Source organism: Pantherophis guttatus, chromosome 10 (genome assembly GCF_059756535.1).
Source record: "Pantherophis guttatus breed Tessera chromosome 10, ASM5975653v1, whole genome shotgun sequence".
NCBI classification, from domain to species: domain Eukaryota; kingdom Metazoa; phylum Chordata; class Lepidosauria; order Squamata; family Colubridae; genus Pantherophis; species Pantherophis guttatus.
Genome location: NC_142072.1, coordinates 3,662,780 through 3,680,736, shown reverse-complemented (window position 1 = coordinate 3,680,736; position 17,957 = coordinate 3,662,780). Strand labels below are relative to the sequence as shown.

The following is a 17,957-nucleotide window of genomic DNA, read 5'->3' as shown; positions in this document are numbered from 1 at the left end:
CAGCAGCAGGCAGGGGATAGGATAGGGGAGGCTTCTGTGGGGCAAGCCTGAGGGAGAGAAGGGGATTGGATAGGGGAGGCTTCTGTGGGGCAAGACTGAGGGAGAGAAGGGGGTAGAATAGGGGAAGGATTCTGTGAGGCAAGGCTGAGGGAGAGAAGGGGATAGGATAGGGCAAGGCTGAGGATAGGAGATGTTTCTGTGGGGCACGCCTGAGGGAGAGAAGGGGAAAGGACAGGCCGATCGTAACTACTCATTAATTTTCAAGCTGCAAGGGTCGATTTATCAAGCCCCATCACACAGTTTCGTAGCAGAGCACGGGTATTCAGCTAGTTTTCTAATATAATAGAAGGCAGCCAATATCGGATACCAAACAGTGCCAGACTGTTGCCGGTCCCTGCAGATTGCTAGAATTCTTGCAAAAGAGCTCTTGCGCCATCTCATAATTAATTTATCTTTTAACTTATTCATAAACAAGCCCAAGAATTGTGTAATCGAGATCTGTAAAACTGTAACTTAGGAAATTGCTATGCCGGTTGTTAAGGGGTGGAGATTTATTTTATGATTCTGAAAGCTGCAGGACTATAGAAAAACTTGGTTTTTCCAGAGCTGCTTTTCTTGTAGAAAAAAAAACAGGATATCAATCCCTGAAGAGATTCCCTACAGGTAGTCCTCAACTTACAACCACAATTGAGCCCAACATTAACCAGTGTCTTGCATGGCTGGCTGGGGAATTCTGGGAGTTGAAGTCCACATGTCTTAAAGCTACCAAGGTAGAGAAACACCAGACAGATAGTCCTCGACTTAAGACCACAATTGAGCCCAACATCTCTGTTGCTAAGCAAAACATTTGTTAAGTGAGTTTTTGCCCTGTTTCTTGCCGCATTTGTTAAGTGAATCACTGCAGTTTTTAAATTAATCACAGGGTCATTAAGTGAATCTGGCTCCCCCATTAACTTTGTTTGTCAGAAGGTCACAAAAGGTGATCACATAACTCCCGGGACATTGCAACCGTCATAAAGAGGAGTCAGTTGCCAAGCATTCCAAATTTTGATCATATGACCGGGGGGGTGGGGTGCAACAGTTGTAAGTGAGAAAAATGATCCTGTCACTTTTTTCACAGTGCCATTGTAACTTTGATTTTTTTTTTTTAATTTGATTTATATGCCGCCCTTCTCCAGAGACTCAGGGTGGCTTACAATGCGTTAAGCAATAGCCTTCATACTTTTGTATATATTTATACAAAGTCAGCTTATTGCCCCCACAATCTGGGTCCTCATTTTACCTACCTTAGAAAGGATGGAAGGCTGAGTCGACCTTGAGCCTAGCAAGATTGGTCACTAAACAGTTGTAAGTCTATGGGGACTGCCCTTATTAGATCCTCGAGTTGAGAATAATAAAAATGTTGCCCAGCCAAGTTTATGATAGTTGATGAAAAGTTTATCTTCTTTGTCCAATCTGAATTTCTCTGGAATTTCCCCGTGTGACCGATGCCTCTCGATGGAAAGGTTGGTTTCAAAACTGGTACAAATTCTCAACTTTTTTACTTTTTCCTCTCATCTTCCAGAATCTTTATTATCTGGGCCATCAGTAGCTGGTTTCGTCGCGGGCCAACAACCCAGGATCCATCCACCCCCGGCGGAGCACCCAGGGCTCCAAGCCGCAATCTTTTCCCTAAAGACACCTTAATGGTAAGGATGGCCGAATCCTGATTCCAGATTTTTGAAGGGTTTAAGTCGGATTTTGACTGGTGGAGAAGGGAGCTCTAGGCACTTTCTCTGGCTGCAGGACTGAAATTCTCTGATTCAGAATTTGTCTCAAAGAGAAACAGAATTCTGTTACTGGCGTTAGGTTGGTTAGATGATAGATTATCTAAACAGAAACAGAATTCTGTTACTGGCGTTAGGTTGGTTAGATGATAGATTATCTATCTATCATCTAACCAACCTAACGCCAGTAACAGAATTCTATTTCTCTTTGAGACAAATTCTGAATCAGAGAATTTCAGTCCTGCAGCCAGAGAAAGTGCCTATCTGAGGGTTCCAGCTCAGTGTCATGAGTTGTTTTTTTTTCTTTTCCTGGCAGGATCTTCACGTCTTCATATCCGAACACGAGCACTTTACCGACTTCAACACCACGTCGGCATTGTTTTGGGAACAGCGAGATCTAGTCTACGGAGACTGGACAAGTGGCGAGAATTCGGATGGCTGCTACGAGCGTTACACCGAGTTGGAAATCCCTGAGGTGTGTGAACGGATGCCACCGTTTTACTGACAGCTGGGTTTTCCTCTCTGCTCCAAACGCTCCGTGAATAGTTTTTCGTACCGGAAAGAAGCACGTCCCAAAGCTGTTAGCAAACGGCACATTTTTAATGCGACGGGGGGAAATGATTGACTCTACGGGTGGTCCTCAACTTAAGACCACAATCGAGTCCCAAAATTTAGGTTGCTAACTGAGAAATTTGTTAAGGGCATTTTGCCCCACTTTAGGACTTTTCTCGCCACGTTTGTTCAATGAATCACTGCAGTTGTTAAATTAGTAACACGGTTTCTAAATAACTTTGGTTTCCCCATTCACTTTGCTTGCCAGGAGGTTGCAGCGGTCGTAAGTGTGAAAAAGTGGTCATAAGTCACTTCAGAGCTGTTGTAACTTTGAATGGTCACTAAGGGAACTGTTGTAAGTCGAGGACTGCCTGTATATGACCCTACAGGTAGTCCTCGACTTACAACTGGCTGCTTAGCAACCGCTCAAATTTAAAACAGATTTGAAAAAGTGGGACTTACCACCGAGATTCAAAGTTAACAACGGTCAGTCCTCTCCCTCCCTTGCCTAGTGACGTATCTGCATTTACGGCCTTTTGCAGTGTCCCACGTTCATGCAGGCGCCTTTTATGACAATGTTAACAAAACCAAGCTAAAGGTCTACGGAGATTCTCAGTCATTCTGATCATGGTTTCCCCAAAGGTGCTTTCGTTCAGGATGACTGAGAATCTCCGTAGACTTTTAGTTATGCTCTTTGGGATGAGCACCCTTCAAACGGGTGGGCTTCAAAACTTTTAGCAAGGGGTTCTCTGCTCGGTTGCTTGGTGGGCGTGGCCTAGTCGGCCTCTTGCACCATGGTGGGGGGGGTTGCCCTTCCCGGGCTCCGGAGGTTTTTCTTGAGCCACCGGGAGGGCGAAAATGGCCTCCCCAGGCTCTGGGGAGGCCATTCCCAATTTTTTTTTTAATTTGATTTATATGCCGCCCTTCTCCGGAGACTCAGGGCAGCTTACAATGCGCTAAGCAATAGCCTTCATCCTTTTGTATATTTATACAAAGTCAGCTTATTGCCCCCACAATCTGGGTCCTCAATTTACCTACCTTAGAAAGGATGGAAGGCTGAGTCAACCTTGAGCCTTGGCGAGATTCGAACCTGCAGTAATTGCAGGCAGCTGTTCTTAATAACAGGGTGCTTTAGACCACTGTACTACCAAGGCTCCTTTCAAATTTCCAGTAGGCCCGTTTTTCACCCTCCCCGAGCCTCCGCGCATGTCCTGCACTTACCTGCATCCAAAACGGGCCGCGTGGGGACTCCTGGGAGGGGCGGGATGGGCAGGCCCAGCCAAGAGAGGGATTTGGGGGTTCTCCAAACTGCACAGAAACTTAGCTAGAGGTTCTACCGAACCCCCAGGAGCCCACCCCTGCCTTCAAATGGTGTGAGAACATGACCGGATTTCCCCCCCCCCAAATTGCAGATTACAGGACCCATTTGCACCTCAGTTTGAGATGCAGACAACACGGGCCCATCCCCAAGGGCCCACACCTGTCTTCAACAGGGAAGGGACACAGGGGGAAAAAACATCCGGTAGGCTCCACACCCATTTGCACGACTCAGATGACGCCCGAAGACACAGATAAACCTCCAAGGGCTTCAGTGGCCCTCTTAAAAAAGAAGGCAAAGGACCAGCTGTCTGCAAGGAGTACAAATCTTCCCATTCCCCACCCATCCAGTCAGAGCTGAAGAAGCTTCTTGGATGAGAAGCGAAACGTCTTCAAAAGGAAAAAAAAACCCCAAAAAATCCCAAAACCCAGCATTTACATCTGGTGTTTGGCAAAACCGGCCCATCGCAAGCAATGGGTTCGCTTAACAACTGCGTCATTTCCTTAATGACCGTTGTAAAAAAAAAAAAAAGTTTGTAAAATCAGGTGGGTTAGTCATTTGACATTTTAAAGCCTCGCTTCCAGGAACAGGTGCTTGCCGTTGGGCCTTTTCACAAGTTCTGTCTCTGCTTCTCCCCTTCATAGTTCTGTTGTCGAACGGGTGAAGATCCCCATCCTGCTGGAGGGGCGTGTTAAATTATTATGCTCACAATTATTTACTTCTGATTTCAGAGCGTGCAACACAACGGTTCCATTTACATCCACGTGTACTTTACGAAAAGTGGGTTCCACCCTGACCCCAAACAGAAGAACCTCTACCGGCGCCTTGCCACGGTTCACACGTCTCGAAGTAAGCTTCCCTTCCAACCGTGGTTTATTTTATTTTATTTTGTTCAGTTGAGAGCTTCGCGTCGGCAGCGGTTGTGGGAAATGCTTTCCGTGTTTGACAGGTTTCCCCCAAATAACCTAGTTGTTGGCCTCCGTTCATCCTTTCCATAACTTCCTTCCTCCCCCGTCACCTTGGCATTCCTGCCCAGAATGGAGAGCTATCAGCAGGAGATGCGGTGCTACAGGTATTCCTTGACTTACGAACCACAATAGGGACCACGAAGTTCTTCATTAAATGGTGTGGTCATTAAGTGAGACACCATATGAACACATTCCATTTTGCAATATGTTTTTGGTCACGACATGGAACATGTGACCATAATAACTTGCGACCTTTCCCACTGGCTTCCCCATTGACATTGGCTCATCAGAAGGTCACAAGTGGTGATCAAGTAATCTCGGGACACCGCAACCGTCATAAGTAACCTGCCAGTTGCCAAGTCTTTTGATCACGTGATTCTGGGGATGCTGCAGTGGTCGTAAGTGTGAAAAACAGTCGTAAGTCGTTTTTTTTTTTTTAAAAAGTTCTGTTGTCACTTCGAACGGTCACTAAATGAATGTTGGAAGTCGAGGCTTTATTATTTTTGCAAATAAGACGGCGCACATATCCAACCCAACTCCATCCTCCATTACTCACAACAACCAACTTGTGAGTTAGATTGGGCTGAGAGAGAGGGACTGGCCCAAACGTATCCAGCCGATTTCGTGCTTACGGCTGGAGTCTCCTGATGATTGGCCCAAAGTCCCCCAGCCAGCTTTCATGTGAAGGTGGGACTAGAACTCCCACTCTCCTAGCGATTGACCCAAAGTCACCCAGCCAGCTTTCATACCTAAGGCGGGACTAGAACTCATTGTCTCCTACTGATTGACCCAAAATCCCCCAGCTGACTTTCATACCTAAGGCTGAACTAGAACTCCCACTCTCCTAGCGATTGACCCAAAGTCACCCAGCCAGCTTTCATACCTAAGGCTGGACTATAACTCCCACACTCCTAGCGATTGACCCAAAGTCACCCAGCCAGCTTTCATACCTAAGGCTGTTCTAGAACTCCCACACTCCTAGCGATTGACCCAAAGTCACCCAGCCAGCTTTCATACCTAAGGCTGTTCTAGAACTCCCACACTCCTAGTGATTGACCCAAAGTCACCCAGCCAGCTTTCATACCTAAGGCTGGACTATAACTCCCACACTCCTAGCGATTGACCCAAAGTCACCCAGCCAGCTTTCATACCTAAGGCTGTTCTAGAACTCCCACACTCCTAGCGATTGACCCAAAGTCACCCAGCCAGCTTTCATACCTAAGGCTGTTCTAGAACTCCCACACTCCTAGTGATTGACCCAAAGTCACCCAGCCAGCTTTCATACCTAAGGCTGGACTAGAACTCCCACACTCCTAGCGATTGACCCAAAGTCACCCAGCCTGCTTTCATTCCTAAGGTGGGACTAGAACTCACTGTCTCCTACTGATTGACCCAAAGTCCCCCAGCCGGCTTTCATGCCTAAAGTGGGACCAGAACTCCCACTCTCGTGGTTTCTAGCCTATACCACTATAGCCTTAACCACTATACCAAACTGATCAAACTCAGACCAAACTTAACCTTTTTTCCCCCTGTTTTGTTTTCGTTTGCAGTGATCAATAAGTACAAACGTAGACGCTTTCTGAAAACCAAGAACCTGCTAACCGGGGAAACCGAAGCGGATCCCGAAATGATAAAAGTAACGTGACCTCTCTGATACTTTCTCCTCTTCTTGTTTCTCCTTCAAAGTCCCAATTTTCTTCCCCCCGTAAAGCTTTTCTCAGCTTTACGGCCTCCGGCTGCTTGAGGGAATTGGGCTTCTGCAAAAAAAAAGGAAAGTGGGGGGGAGAATTTGCAAACGGCTATGATAGTTGCTTGTTGAAATTGTTTCCTTTGCTCCTTTGAGGGGTTTCCCGCCAATAAGAGCCACGACTTTCCCCTGCCTGCCTCTCTTTCTTTTGAGGAGGCTGGGTAGAATTCCGCAAACTCTCCTCATATTTTCCGCACTGGAAGAGAATAGGGAGAAGGAGTGGTGCGGTGGCCTAGAAGTGGAGCCCTCGCCTCACAATCAGGAGGCTGTGAGTTCGATCCTAGGTAGAGGCAGATATTTCTCTCTCTGGGTCCTCACGCTGAAAATATGTCCGCTGAACAAAACTCCGCATTGGTGACAGGAAGGGCATCCGGCCAGTAAAATACTCTGCTAGCTCCATTCAGTTGCCCAGACTCTTACTCCGCAAGGGATTATGGGGTCATTAAAAGATGATGAAAGAAGACAATGGGAGGTAGGAAGAAGCAAAATGGATTGAACGGCCCTCTTCCCCTTTTGGTGTTTAATTAATTAATTTTATTTTATTTTTATTTTATTTCGAATTTATATACCGCACCTTCTCCCGAGGGACTCAGGGCGGTGTACAGCCAGCTAAAAACATAGAATACAAGCATTAAAAACAATTAAAAGGATATATTAATTTGGCCCCAATTTAAAATGACAAACCAGTTAAAAATGTTTTTAAAAAATGTTATGTTAAATAAAAATAAAATAAATTAATAAAAATAAAAGTTTCATTTAAATTTTTAGACTGCAAAAAAAGAAACGCCTGGCACTTTGCAAACTGTGCCCCTGGGCTTAGTGGAAGAAAGCTTAGGGGCCTTTTGGAAAAATAAGTGAGGCCAGTAGTGGCCCTATGGTAACTAGCCATCATTGGAAACCAGAGACGAGGTTTGATGGCACTTGTGAGATCTGAAAGAAGAAGGGGAGGAAAATCTGAGCTCTTTGGGACTGCTTGGCAGAGCTCTGGATGTGTGAAAGCGAGACTGAGAGAGAGAATCTCGTATTCAGGTTACGCTTCGTGCATACAGATGGAGTCACACCTGTGTACTTCACCTGGAAAAAGCACCAGGGCCTTTCCCACCGCAACTGGGAAACACCCTAGGCGGGGTCTAGCTGGGCCTGCAGTCAGATTTCTTGAGTTCTCTTTGGAAAGCTGGCATACAATACAATACAGTAAGTACAGTACAGTACAATACAGAATAGAATATAGAATAATAGAATAGAATATAGAATAGAACAGGGGTCTCCTATCTTGGCAACTTTAAGCCTGGAGGACTTCAATTCCCAGAATTCCCCAGCCAGCGAAGCTCCCAGGAAGGCCTCCAGGCTTAAAGTTGCGAAGGTTGGAGACTCCTGGAATAGAATATAGGGAACGGAACGGAACAGAACAGATGGAATGAAATGGAGTAGAGCGGGGAAGGAGCCTGGTGGCGCAGCAGACTAAACTGCTGCTGTTACTGCAAATTACTGCAAGTTCAAATCTCACCAGGCTCAAGGTTGACTCAGCCTTCCATCCTTCCGAGGTAGGTAAAATGAGGACCCGGATTGTGGGGGCAATAAGCTGACTTCGTATAAAAAAGAACACCGCTTTGGGGGAGGGGGGCGAAAGCCCTACTAAGCAGGTATATACAAAAGTATGGAGGCTATTGCTTAACGCATTGTAAGCCACCCTGAGTCTCCGGAGAAGGGCGGCATATAAATCGAACCAATAAAAATAATAAAAATAAAAAGAATGGAATGGAATGGACCGAAGGGAACAGAACAGAAGAAGCTGCTTGGATGAGAAGCGAAACGTCTTCCAGGAAAAACAGAAAATCCAGTTGCCCTTTGAAAAAAAAAAAATTACCTTTGGGACAACCATGACTTGGATGAATGAGAATCTCCATAGACAGCTGCTGCGAAAAAGTTCTTTTTTTTTTTTTCCTTTACTTTTTCTTTACTGAACCCATCACATTTCACTCTTTTGGATGGCTACTGTGGGCTCTGGAATGTCCCCTTCTCTCCTCTCTTTTTCCTCCCCACCCCCACCCCCCCGGAGAAACGTTACTCAGCCTTCGTGCTTTTCTTGCAGAGAGCTGAAGATTTTGGCCCCGTGGAGGTGATCTCGCACTGGCACCCCAACCTCACCATCAACATCGTGGATGACCACACCCCGTGGGTGAAGGGCAGTGTTCCTCCCCCTCTGGATCAGTGTAAGGCTTCAAATCTCGGAGTTGCTCTGGCGGCAGGATATGCTGGCGGGGGGGGAGCGGCTTCCCTTTCTCTGATGCTCTTGAATAACAGAATAACAGAGTTGGAAGGGACCTGGGAGGTCTTCTAGTCCAACCCTCTGCTCAAGCAGGAAACCCTATGCCATGCCAGACAAGGGGCTGTCCAGCCTCTTCTTAAAAGCCTCCACTGATGGAGCCCCACAGCTTCTGAAGGCAAGTCATTCCGTTGATTTACCATATTTATCGGACTATAAGCCACTCCGAAGTATAAGACGCACCTAGCTTTTGGGGAGGAAAACAAGGGAAAAAAACCTCTGCCTCTGCCTCCCAGCAATTTACCTCCTTGCAGCAAACAGCCTGGTCAGCTTCAGCACAGCCTGATTTAGCACAAGCAGCTGATTGGCGGTTAGATCGGCCTCCTGGAATACCGCCTATCAGCTGTTCCAGGCTGCAGGGATTGCTACCGCTTGTCGCTGCCATTGCCACCCATCACTGCTGCCATCTAGCACCACCTCCGCGCGCCCCATTTTTGGCCTCCACGCATCTCATTTTTAGCCTGTTCCAGGCAGCGGCAGTGATCCCTGCAGCCTGGAGCAGCTGATAGGCAGTATTCCAGGAGGCCGATACAACCGCCAATCAGCTGCTTGTGCTGAAGCTGACCAGGCTGTTTGCTGCAAGGAGGTAAACTGCTGGGAGGCAGAGGCCAAAAAGAGTGGGGGCTGGCGGGCGGGCAGGGCTTCAGCAACATTCTCTGTATAAGACACACAGACATTTCCACCCGCTTTTGGGGGCGGGGGGAAGAGAGGAAGTGCATCTTATACACCGAAAAATACGGTAATTGTTCTCACTGTCCAGAAAATTTCTCCTTAATTCCCCCTGGTCTCCCTTCTGTCCTGGTGGCATCTTTGACCCTGACACGATGCTCTCGGCTTCTTCCTTTCCAGATGTGAAGTTCGACGCCGTGAGTGGCGACTACTACCCCATCCTTTACTTCAACGACTACTGGAACTTGCAAAAGGACTACTACCCCATTAATGAGACCGTGGAACGGTTGCCCTTCCGCCTTTCTTACTGCCCGCTTTCGCTCTGGCGGTGGCAGCTCTATGCTGCCCAGAATAGCAAATCTCCTTGGAATTTCCTCGGGGAGGACTTGTACGGGCAATCTGACGAGGAGCAGGATTCGGTCAAGGTGAGCGGTGGGGAAGGCTAGCCCCCCCCCACACACACACACACACCTGGGGAAACCCCAAGCTCTTGACTCCAGAACTGCATCTAGAATCCTTGTATTGAAAAGCTGAATACGGAGGTTTTAGCAATTCTGGAAAAACAAGAGAGCAGGTTTGGTATCTGCAACCTGCGTCTCCGGAGCAGCATGTGGCTCTTTGGGCCCTCTGCTGTGTGGCTCCCTGTTGGATGATTCCACCACTGGCTGGCCCCACCCCTCGCCCTCCCCTCCCAATCACACCTCACCTGGCCTGAGAAGGTAAGGGCGACGGCGGGGGATGGAGAAGCGGCTGGGGCAGAGACGGAGAGATACAGAGAGAGGGGAGGGGGATGGAGGGAGAGAGAGAGAGAGATGTCAGAAGTGTTTTGTGGTTCCCGTTGTTTTTTAACAACCGGTTCTCTGCCCTAATGGCTCGGAGGTCATGTGACTGGTGAAAGTGAGTGACGTCGACTTGGCCACGCCCCCCGAGGTTTTGTGGCTCCCGAGGTTTTCTGTGGGAAAACGGGTCCAAATGGCTCTTGGAGTGTTTTAAGATTGCAGACCTCTGGTCTAGACTCTAGCGGCTAAAACACCAGGCTAGAAAGTGGGTGACTTGTGAATTGTAGTCCAGTCTTAACCATGAAAGTAGGCTTGGGTGATTTGGGGCCAATGATCAGGAGACGGTGAGTTCTAGTCCTGCTTTTGGCATGAAAGATGGCTTTGTGACTTTGGGCCAGTCACCAGGAGACAGTGAGTTCTAGTTCCACTTTAGGCATGAAAGCTACCTGGGTTACTCTGGGCCAATCACCAGGAGACGGTGAGTTCTAGTTCCACTTTAGGCATGAAAGCTACCTGGGTTACTCTGAGCCAATCACCAGGAGACGGTGAGTTCTAGTTCCACTTTAGGCATGAAAGCCAGCTGGGTTACTCTGGGCCAATCACCAGGAGACAGTGAGTTCTAGTTCCACTTTAGGCATGAAAGCTACCTGGGTTACTCTGGGCCAATCACCAGGAGACAGTGAGTTCTAGTTCCACTTTAGGCATGAAAGCCAGCTGGGTGACCTTGGGCAGGTCTTTATCTCTCAGCCCAACATACCTCGCAGGGTTGTTGTAGGGAAACTAAAAAGAGGAAGATACGTCGGATATATTCACCACCTTGACTTATTTGTAAAAATAATAAAGGCGATAAAATGCAAATCAATAAATACATCGAAAATTAAAACTAGGACAGGGTATTGTCCTCAGGCCTGGGGATCTGGGTGCAAGTCTTGAGTCCATTCAATGGTCAGGCCTCGTTACTGATGTTTTTGTACATCTAGGATGTTGTTTCTCATGTTGTCTCACACCCCCTTTGGCTTATTTTTCCCCCAGGTGGCTTTGTTAGAAACGAACCCTTACTTGCTGGCTCTGACGATCGTTGTTTCCATTGTGCACAGCGTTTTTGAGTTCCTTGCTTTCAAGAACGGTAGGTTTCAACGTCTTTCAAGGCCTTGGAGAATCTCTTCTCCCCTCCTGTTTCCCTGCTGTGATTACAATTAGTTCTCAACTCTGGTAGCGCAGCAGACAAGACACTGTAATTTAACACCAGCTGTCTGCAATTAAAGTAAGTTCGAATCTCGCCAAGGCTCAAGGTTGACTCAGCCTTCCATCCTTTCTAAGGTAGGTGAAATGAGGACCCAGATTGTGGGGGCAATAAGCTGACTTTGTATAAAATATACAAAAGTATGAAGGCTATTGCTTAACGCACTGTAAGCTGCCCTGAGTCTCCGGAGGAGGGCGGCATATAAATCAATTTAAAAAAAAAAAAAACCTTACCATTGAACGTTTGAAGTTACAGCCAGCTCGAAAAAAGGGGACTTATGATCCACATTCAGAATTTCATCACTGCCCCCCCCCCCATTGTGGTCACATGGCCAAACACAGTTCCTTCTGGTTTTCAGCAAAACCTCACCTATAGCAAACTGTTGATTCTCTTAATGACACCCCCCCCCCCACGTTCACTTCACCACCGTCAGGTTCACTTAACGTCCATCTCAAACAAGGTCATAAAATCACACGAACGAACGACGTTATGGCCGGTACAGAATTTGACCACAATGGGCAGGCTCCATTACGGTCGTATGTCGAGGACTGTCTGTAACACTTCAAAGTGGGATATCTCCAGGATCTATTTCCCAACGCTGGGGTTGAATGCGCGTGGGTGCGTGTTGTCAGTTTTTGGCCAAGTTGCCGATTTTAACCTAGTACGACCCCGAGAGACCAGTGTTTCTCTACCTTGGTGACTTTAAGATGGGTGGACTTCAACTCCCAGAATTCTGGCTGGCTGGGGAATTCTGGGAGTTGAAGTCCACTCATCTTAAAGTCACCAAGATTCTAGTCCAAAGCAACCCTGTCCACAGAACTGTAGGAAGTTAGCACCTACCCCTCTCCTAGAAGAATGAAATATTCTAGGAAATATTAACAAGGCAGAATATTATATCTCCCTGGATGAGAAAAGGAGAAACACGCTCTTGGAAAGCAGCCCCCCATTTTTGTTAATAGCCCCAGAAAGACTGGTGCCATCCTATCTACAAGACAAAAGGCTGGGCCAGCTTATCTACAACACAAAAGACCTTCAGCCTCAGGACATGGTAGGATTAGCCCTCTACCCATCTCACCGCATGGCACCTGGGAAGATGACATCACCCAGCGGGATTCAACCAAGCCTGGGAGTCAAGACAACCTACAAAGTTAGTTATCCCTGCATAGCCCCATGGGAGTCTGACAACCAATCAGAATACATTTCTTTCACAGGAACAGGAAGCAAGTTCAAAGCCCAAGAGAGGGTATAACTATTATCTCACTCTCCACTCCCATGTGGTCAGCTACCCAGGACTTCAAACCCATGTGGTCCTCCTGTCCACCATTAAACCATCATTTCCAAGCAGCCTCTGTGTCTCCAGGGTCTTTCTCCCCACTTGGAACTGAACCAACAGAACAGAGGAGGTGAAGGAGGATTACTTCCTTTTCCAACCTCAATTGTGTTTCTCATCCTCCCTCTTAGATATTCAGTTCTGGAACAGCAGGCAGTCTCTGGAGGGCCTCTCCGTACGGTCAGTCTTCTTTGGGGTGTTCCAGTCCCTCGTGGTCCTCCTCTACATCTTGGATAACGAAACTAACTTTGTGGTGCAAGTCAGCGTCTTCTTCGGTCTGCTCATTGATCTCTGGAAGATCACAAAAGTGATGGATGTCCGGGTGAGAAGGGGACACCTAATTACTTGTTGGGGAAGAATTGAGCCAGTTTGGTTTAGTAGTTAAGGCATCAGGCTAGAAAGCAGGAAACTGTGAGTTCAAGTCCTGCCTGAAAGCCAGCTGGGTGACTTTGGGTCAATCACCAGGAGACTGGGAGTTCTAGTCCTGTCTTAGGCACAAAAGCCAGCTGGGCCAATCACCCAGAGATGGTGAATTCGAGTCGTGCCTTAAGCATGAAAGCTGGCTGGGTGACTTTGGGCGAATCACCAGGCGACGGTGAATTCTAGTCCCACCTTAGGCACGAAAGCCAGTTTGGTGGCTTTGGGCGAATCACCAGGCGACGGTGAGTTCTAGTCCCACCTTAGGCACGAAAGCCAGTTTGGTGGCTTTGGGCAAATCACCAGGCGACTGTGAGTTCTAGTCCCACCTTAAAATCCAGTTGAGTGACTTTGGGCTAATCCTTCACTCTCAGTCCAACTCACCTCACAGGATTGTTGTGGGGAAAATAGGAGTAGGAAGAAGTATTAGATACGTTCACCACCTTGAGTTATTTGTAAGACAGACTTTCTCAACCCTCTCCTGGTTACAGTCCATCCTTTTCCACTTTTCCCAGCCCATCATGGACATAGGTATGATTGGCGATGATGGGAATTGTAGCCTCAGTGCACTCAGGGAGGGGATTCTGGGAAGGAAAAGCGGCTGTGCAACCAGTCCGATGTCTCAAAATCTAACCCTCCCTTCATTCTCTCCCGTTCTGTTTCCTGATGCTGCCGAACAGCTGGATCGCGAGAACAAAATTGCTGGGATTTTCCCACGCTTAACATTCAAAGACAAATCGACGTACATCGAATCGTCGACCAAAATCTACGATGATGTAAGTTCAAGCCTTCCCAGGTGTGAACATCTCCCAGGTATTCAGGATAGCTGGTATTTTCCCCTCCAGTCTGTCATCAGAAGGCAGTCCTTCCATCCAGTTTTAGTGGCCAAAAAAAAACCGAGGCCGAGGTACTAAGTCAGTATGTCTCAACCTCAGCAATTTGAAGATGGATGTACCAAAGGGACTTTTTCAAAAGGCAACTGGACTTAACGTATTTTTTGGAGTATAAGACGCACCTTTCCCCCCCCCCAAAATAGGGTGAAAATCTGGGTGCATCTTATACTCCGAATGTAGCCCCACCCAGCTTCTCTAACGGAGGTTTCAGAGGCTGAAAAAAGCATCAGAAACGAAGCTTTAGAAAAAAAGCTCCCAAACAGCTTCAGAAAAAAAGCCTCCAAACAGAGCTTCAGAAAAAAAGCCTCAGAAACAGAGCTTCGGAAGCTTTTTTTCCGAAGCTCGGTTTCAGAGACTTTCAGAGGCAGAAAAAAAAGTTTTTGTTTCAGAAGTTTCAGAGGCAGAAAAAAAAGCAAGGCACAGAGCTCACAACCAAAAAACCTGTTGCTAAAATTCACCTCTGGGAACAGTTGATTGGGGGTATTCCGGGAGGCCGATCCACCCACCAATCAGCTTTTGTCTTATTTTCCTCCCCAAAAACTAAGGTGCGTCTTATACTCCGAAAAATACGGTACTTTCTTTTTCCTTGAAGACGTTTCGCTTCTCAAAACATCTTCCAGGGAAAAACAAAATCCAGCTGCCGTTCAAAAAAGCACCTTTTGAGACAAGGATGACCCTGGATGACTGAGAATCTCCGTAGACTTTGAAGATGGGTGGACTTCCAACATCCAGAATTCCCCAGCCAGCCATAGGAGTCAAAGTCCACCCATCTTCAAGGTCTGCCAAGATGGAGAAATGCTATGCTAGATGTTGCCTGTTGGTGACTCCAGAAAACGTTGATTCATGCAGCTAGTCCCTCGGTGGCCCCGGGTGGGTTCCCGTCTCCTGAAATGCTGGTATGCTTGATTTTTTTCCCCCAACCTTACCTTCAACCCCCCCTTTGCCTTCACAGATGGCCTTTCGGTACCTTTCCTGGATCCTTTTCCCTCTGCTGGGTTGTTATGCCGTATACAGCCTGCTCTACATGGAACACAAGGGATGGTATTCCTGGATCCTGAGCATGCTGTATGGTTTCCTGCTGACCTTTGGTGAGTTAGTGATGGGTGGCTGACCTCTAACAGCTTCCCCCCACCTCCCAGGCCTACCTTCCCACCTGCCAGTCCTTTGAGGTAGTCCAAATAGCAATAGCACTTAGACTTATATACCGCTTCATAATGCTTTCCAGCCCTCTCTAACCGGTTTAAAGAGCCTCTTACCCCAACAATCTGGGTCCTCATTTGACCCACCTCAGAAGGATGGAAGGCTGAGTCAACCTTCAGCCGGTCATCATCGAACTGCTGGCAATGGGCAGAGTTAGCCTGCAATGCTGCATTCTAACCACTGTGCCACCACAGCTCTTTAGATAAAAGAATCCTTCCCTTTCCGTCTCAGTCAATTCAGTGGCATTTCTAAGTCCTCGACTTAGAACAGTTCGTTTAGTGACCATTCAAAGTTACAGCAGCCCTTTAAAAAGTGACTTATGTCCATTTTTCACACTTAACGACCGTTGCCGCATTCCCACGGTCACCTGATCAAAATTCAGACGCTCGGCAAACGGTTCATATCATGGGGTCACGTGATTCCCTTTGAAAGACCGTCTGATGAGCAGCGTCCGTCGGGAAGCCGGATTCGCTGAACAAATCTTGTCACTCACACAACCCCTGCAAGCGAATTGCTTAACGACTGCGGCAAGAAAGGTTTTAAAACGGGGCAAAACTCCACCCAACCAGGGAGTTTGCTTAACAAGGTCAATGTTGGTATCAGCACTTCAAGCTGCATTTACTCTAGTGTTGACATAAGAAGGAGAAGCGGAGGCGTCTGGAAAGGGACGTTTGACTTTTCACCTACTTATTTTCCCTGGAGATAATATCCCCTAGGAGATGGGATGGGAGGGGGGAAATTCCTTTGAGCTGGAGCAGTAGATTAGGGGTAGAGTGACTTGGAAGATGGCCAATGAGTGCAGAGGAGGGAGGAAAGGAAAGGGAGGGTTTTGGGTCAGGAAGTCAGTGTTGGCTACCATGGAGTCGGAGTTAGAATGTCATGCTTAATAAATGGGAGTTTTTCATCAAAGACTTTGTTTGAAATGCAATTTATTTGAGACGACCTCGAAACCTGACAGTTGGGCTCGGTTGTGGTTGTTAAGTCGAGGGCGCTGGTCTCTCTCTCTCTCGCCCTCCAGGCTTCATCACTATGACGCCCCAGCTCTTCATCAACTACAAGCTGAAGTCAGTGGCTCACCTGCCTTGGAGGATGCTCACCTACAAAGCCCTCAACACCTTCATCGACGACCTCTTCGCCTTCGTCATCAAGATGCCTATGATGTACAGGATAGGCTGCCTTCGCGACGGTAATGGCTTCACTCTCTCTCTCTCTCTCTCGGCCTCTGCCGTCCCTCCCCTGCCCTGTATAACAGCAGCAGTCTGGTAACCTCCCTCTCCCAAGGTTGTTTTCCTTACACCCATCAAACCAGGGTGGACTTCAACACCCATAATCCCTAGAGCAGTGATGGTTAACCTTTTTGCCGTCGCGTGCCAAAAGTGGGGGGAGCCCAGGGGGATCGCACATGTGTGTGCCCACACCCATAATTCAATGCACCCCACCCCTTGCGCATGCACACGTGACACCCCCCCCCAGCCTTCCCCATCTCCCCGGAGGCCCTCTGGAGGCCGGAAATGGCCCGATTCTCATTCTCTCTCTCTCTCTCTCTCTCTCTCTCTCTCTCTCTCTCTCTCTCTCTCTCTCTCTCTCTCTCTCTCTCTCTCTCTCTCTTTCTCTCTCTCTCTCTCTGACTCCCAGAATCCCCCCCCCCAAGTCAGCCATGCTGCCTGAGGAACTCTGGGAATTGAAGTCCACAGAATCTTAAAAATTCCCAACATTGAGAAATCCTCTTTTCCTGGTTCTAGATTACTATTTGCTCTCTCTCCTTTCTCTCTCCCCCCCCCCCAGATGTCGTGTTCTTCATTTACCTGTACCAAAGGTGGATCTACCGGGTGGATCCAACCCGCGTCAATGAATTCGGCATCAGTGGGGAGGACCAACCAGGAAGGATGGCGACACCGCCGAGTATAGCTCCGCCGGACGGTATCCCTGCAGTGTTGGCCAGCAGCCCACCGGGGGCTAAAGCCGAGGGTCCCGCCGACAGCCCTGCCGAGGCGGCGACAGAGAGAGGAGCCGGAGAGACCCCCGTCGCCAATTCAGGGGGCTCTCCCGTCGCCGAAGCCCTCCCGGTTAAAACGGCAGAAGAGAAGAAGAAAGATTAAGCCACTGTTTTATTTTTAAAAAAAAGATTCCTAACTTGACACTCTCACTGTTGGATAACGGACAGGAAGCGAACGGGCAAGGGATGGGCCAGCGGAGGGGGGGGGCAGAGTCGCTCGGGGGTCTTCCCGAGCTCTTTATTTTATATTCCAGGAAAACGTCTGGGGTGGTGGGGGGGTGGAAGCAGGCAGGAGAAGGTGGGGAGGAGAGAGGGGGGTCGGTCAGCAAGCGCCACGAGGAGACCGCTTGAGAAATGTGGAAGTGACGTGTGACATGTGTGTTCGTTGCGAGAGAAACCTCACCTCGGGCCCCCCCCCTCCTCCCAAAACCCAACCCCTCTGTAGATTTTTTTTTTTTTCTGTGTTTAAAAGCAAATCCAGCCACCCACTCAAGTAATCATTGTGCGCGCCATCTCCCATCATGCGGGTCATTTTAAGACGTTCGGTCGTTCAGGAGTTCGTTTCCTGCCAAGTTTGTGTGTCTCCGTGTCATAAAATATATATATATATATATAAAAGAGAGAGAGAGAGAGAGAGAAAGAGCTGATGCTAAGAACCAAGCCAAGTATACCGTTTTCTCATCATTGCATTCCCAAGGAGGACAATGGATTGAATAAATTCCCCTGTGGGTGTTTATGTTTAAAACAAACCGA

The 17,957-nt window shown here is 48.0% G+C and overlaps 1 protein-coding gene across 1 annotated transcript in view; it reads left to right on the top strand.

Moving 5' to 3' along the window:
* Positions 1–17,957, top strand: part of CLPTM1 (CLPTM1 regulator of GABA type A receptor forward trafficking) — a 27,675-nt gene extending 9,718 nt beyond the window's left edge. Inside the window, exons 3-14 of the mRNA XM_060693834.2 lie at positions 1,565–1,688; positions 2,083–2,241; positions 4,368–4,485; positions 6,155–6,240; positions 8,444–8,564; positions 9,527–9,771; positions 11,158–11,251; positions 12,830–13,020; positions 13,796–13,891; positions 14,961–15,096; positions 16,227–16,394; positions 16,994–17,957. Of these exons, the coding sequence (XP_060549817.1) occupies positions 1,565–1,688; positions 2,083–2,241; positions 4,368–4,485; positions 6,155–6,240; positions 8,444–8,564; positions 9,527–9,771; positions 11,158–11,251; positions 12,830–13,020; positions 13,796–13,891; positions 14,961–15,096; positions 16,227–16,394; positions 16,994–17,307 (1,852 nt within the window). The 3' untranslated portion in view covers positions 17,308–17,957. The remainder of the gene's footprint in view (positions 1–1,564; positions 1,689–2,082; positions 2,242–4,367; positions 4,486–6,154; positions 6,241–8,443; positions 8,565–9,526; positions 9,772–11,157; positions 11,252–12,829; positions 13,021–13,795; positions 13,892–14,960; positions 15,097–16,226; positions 16,395–16,993) is intronic.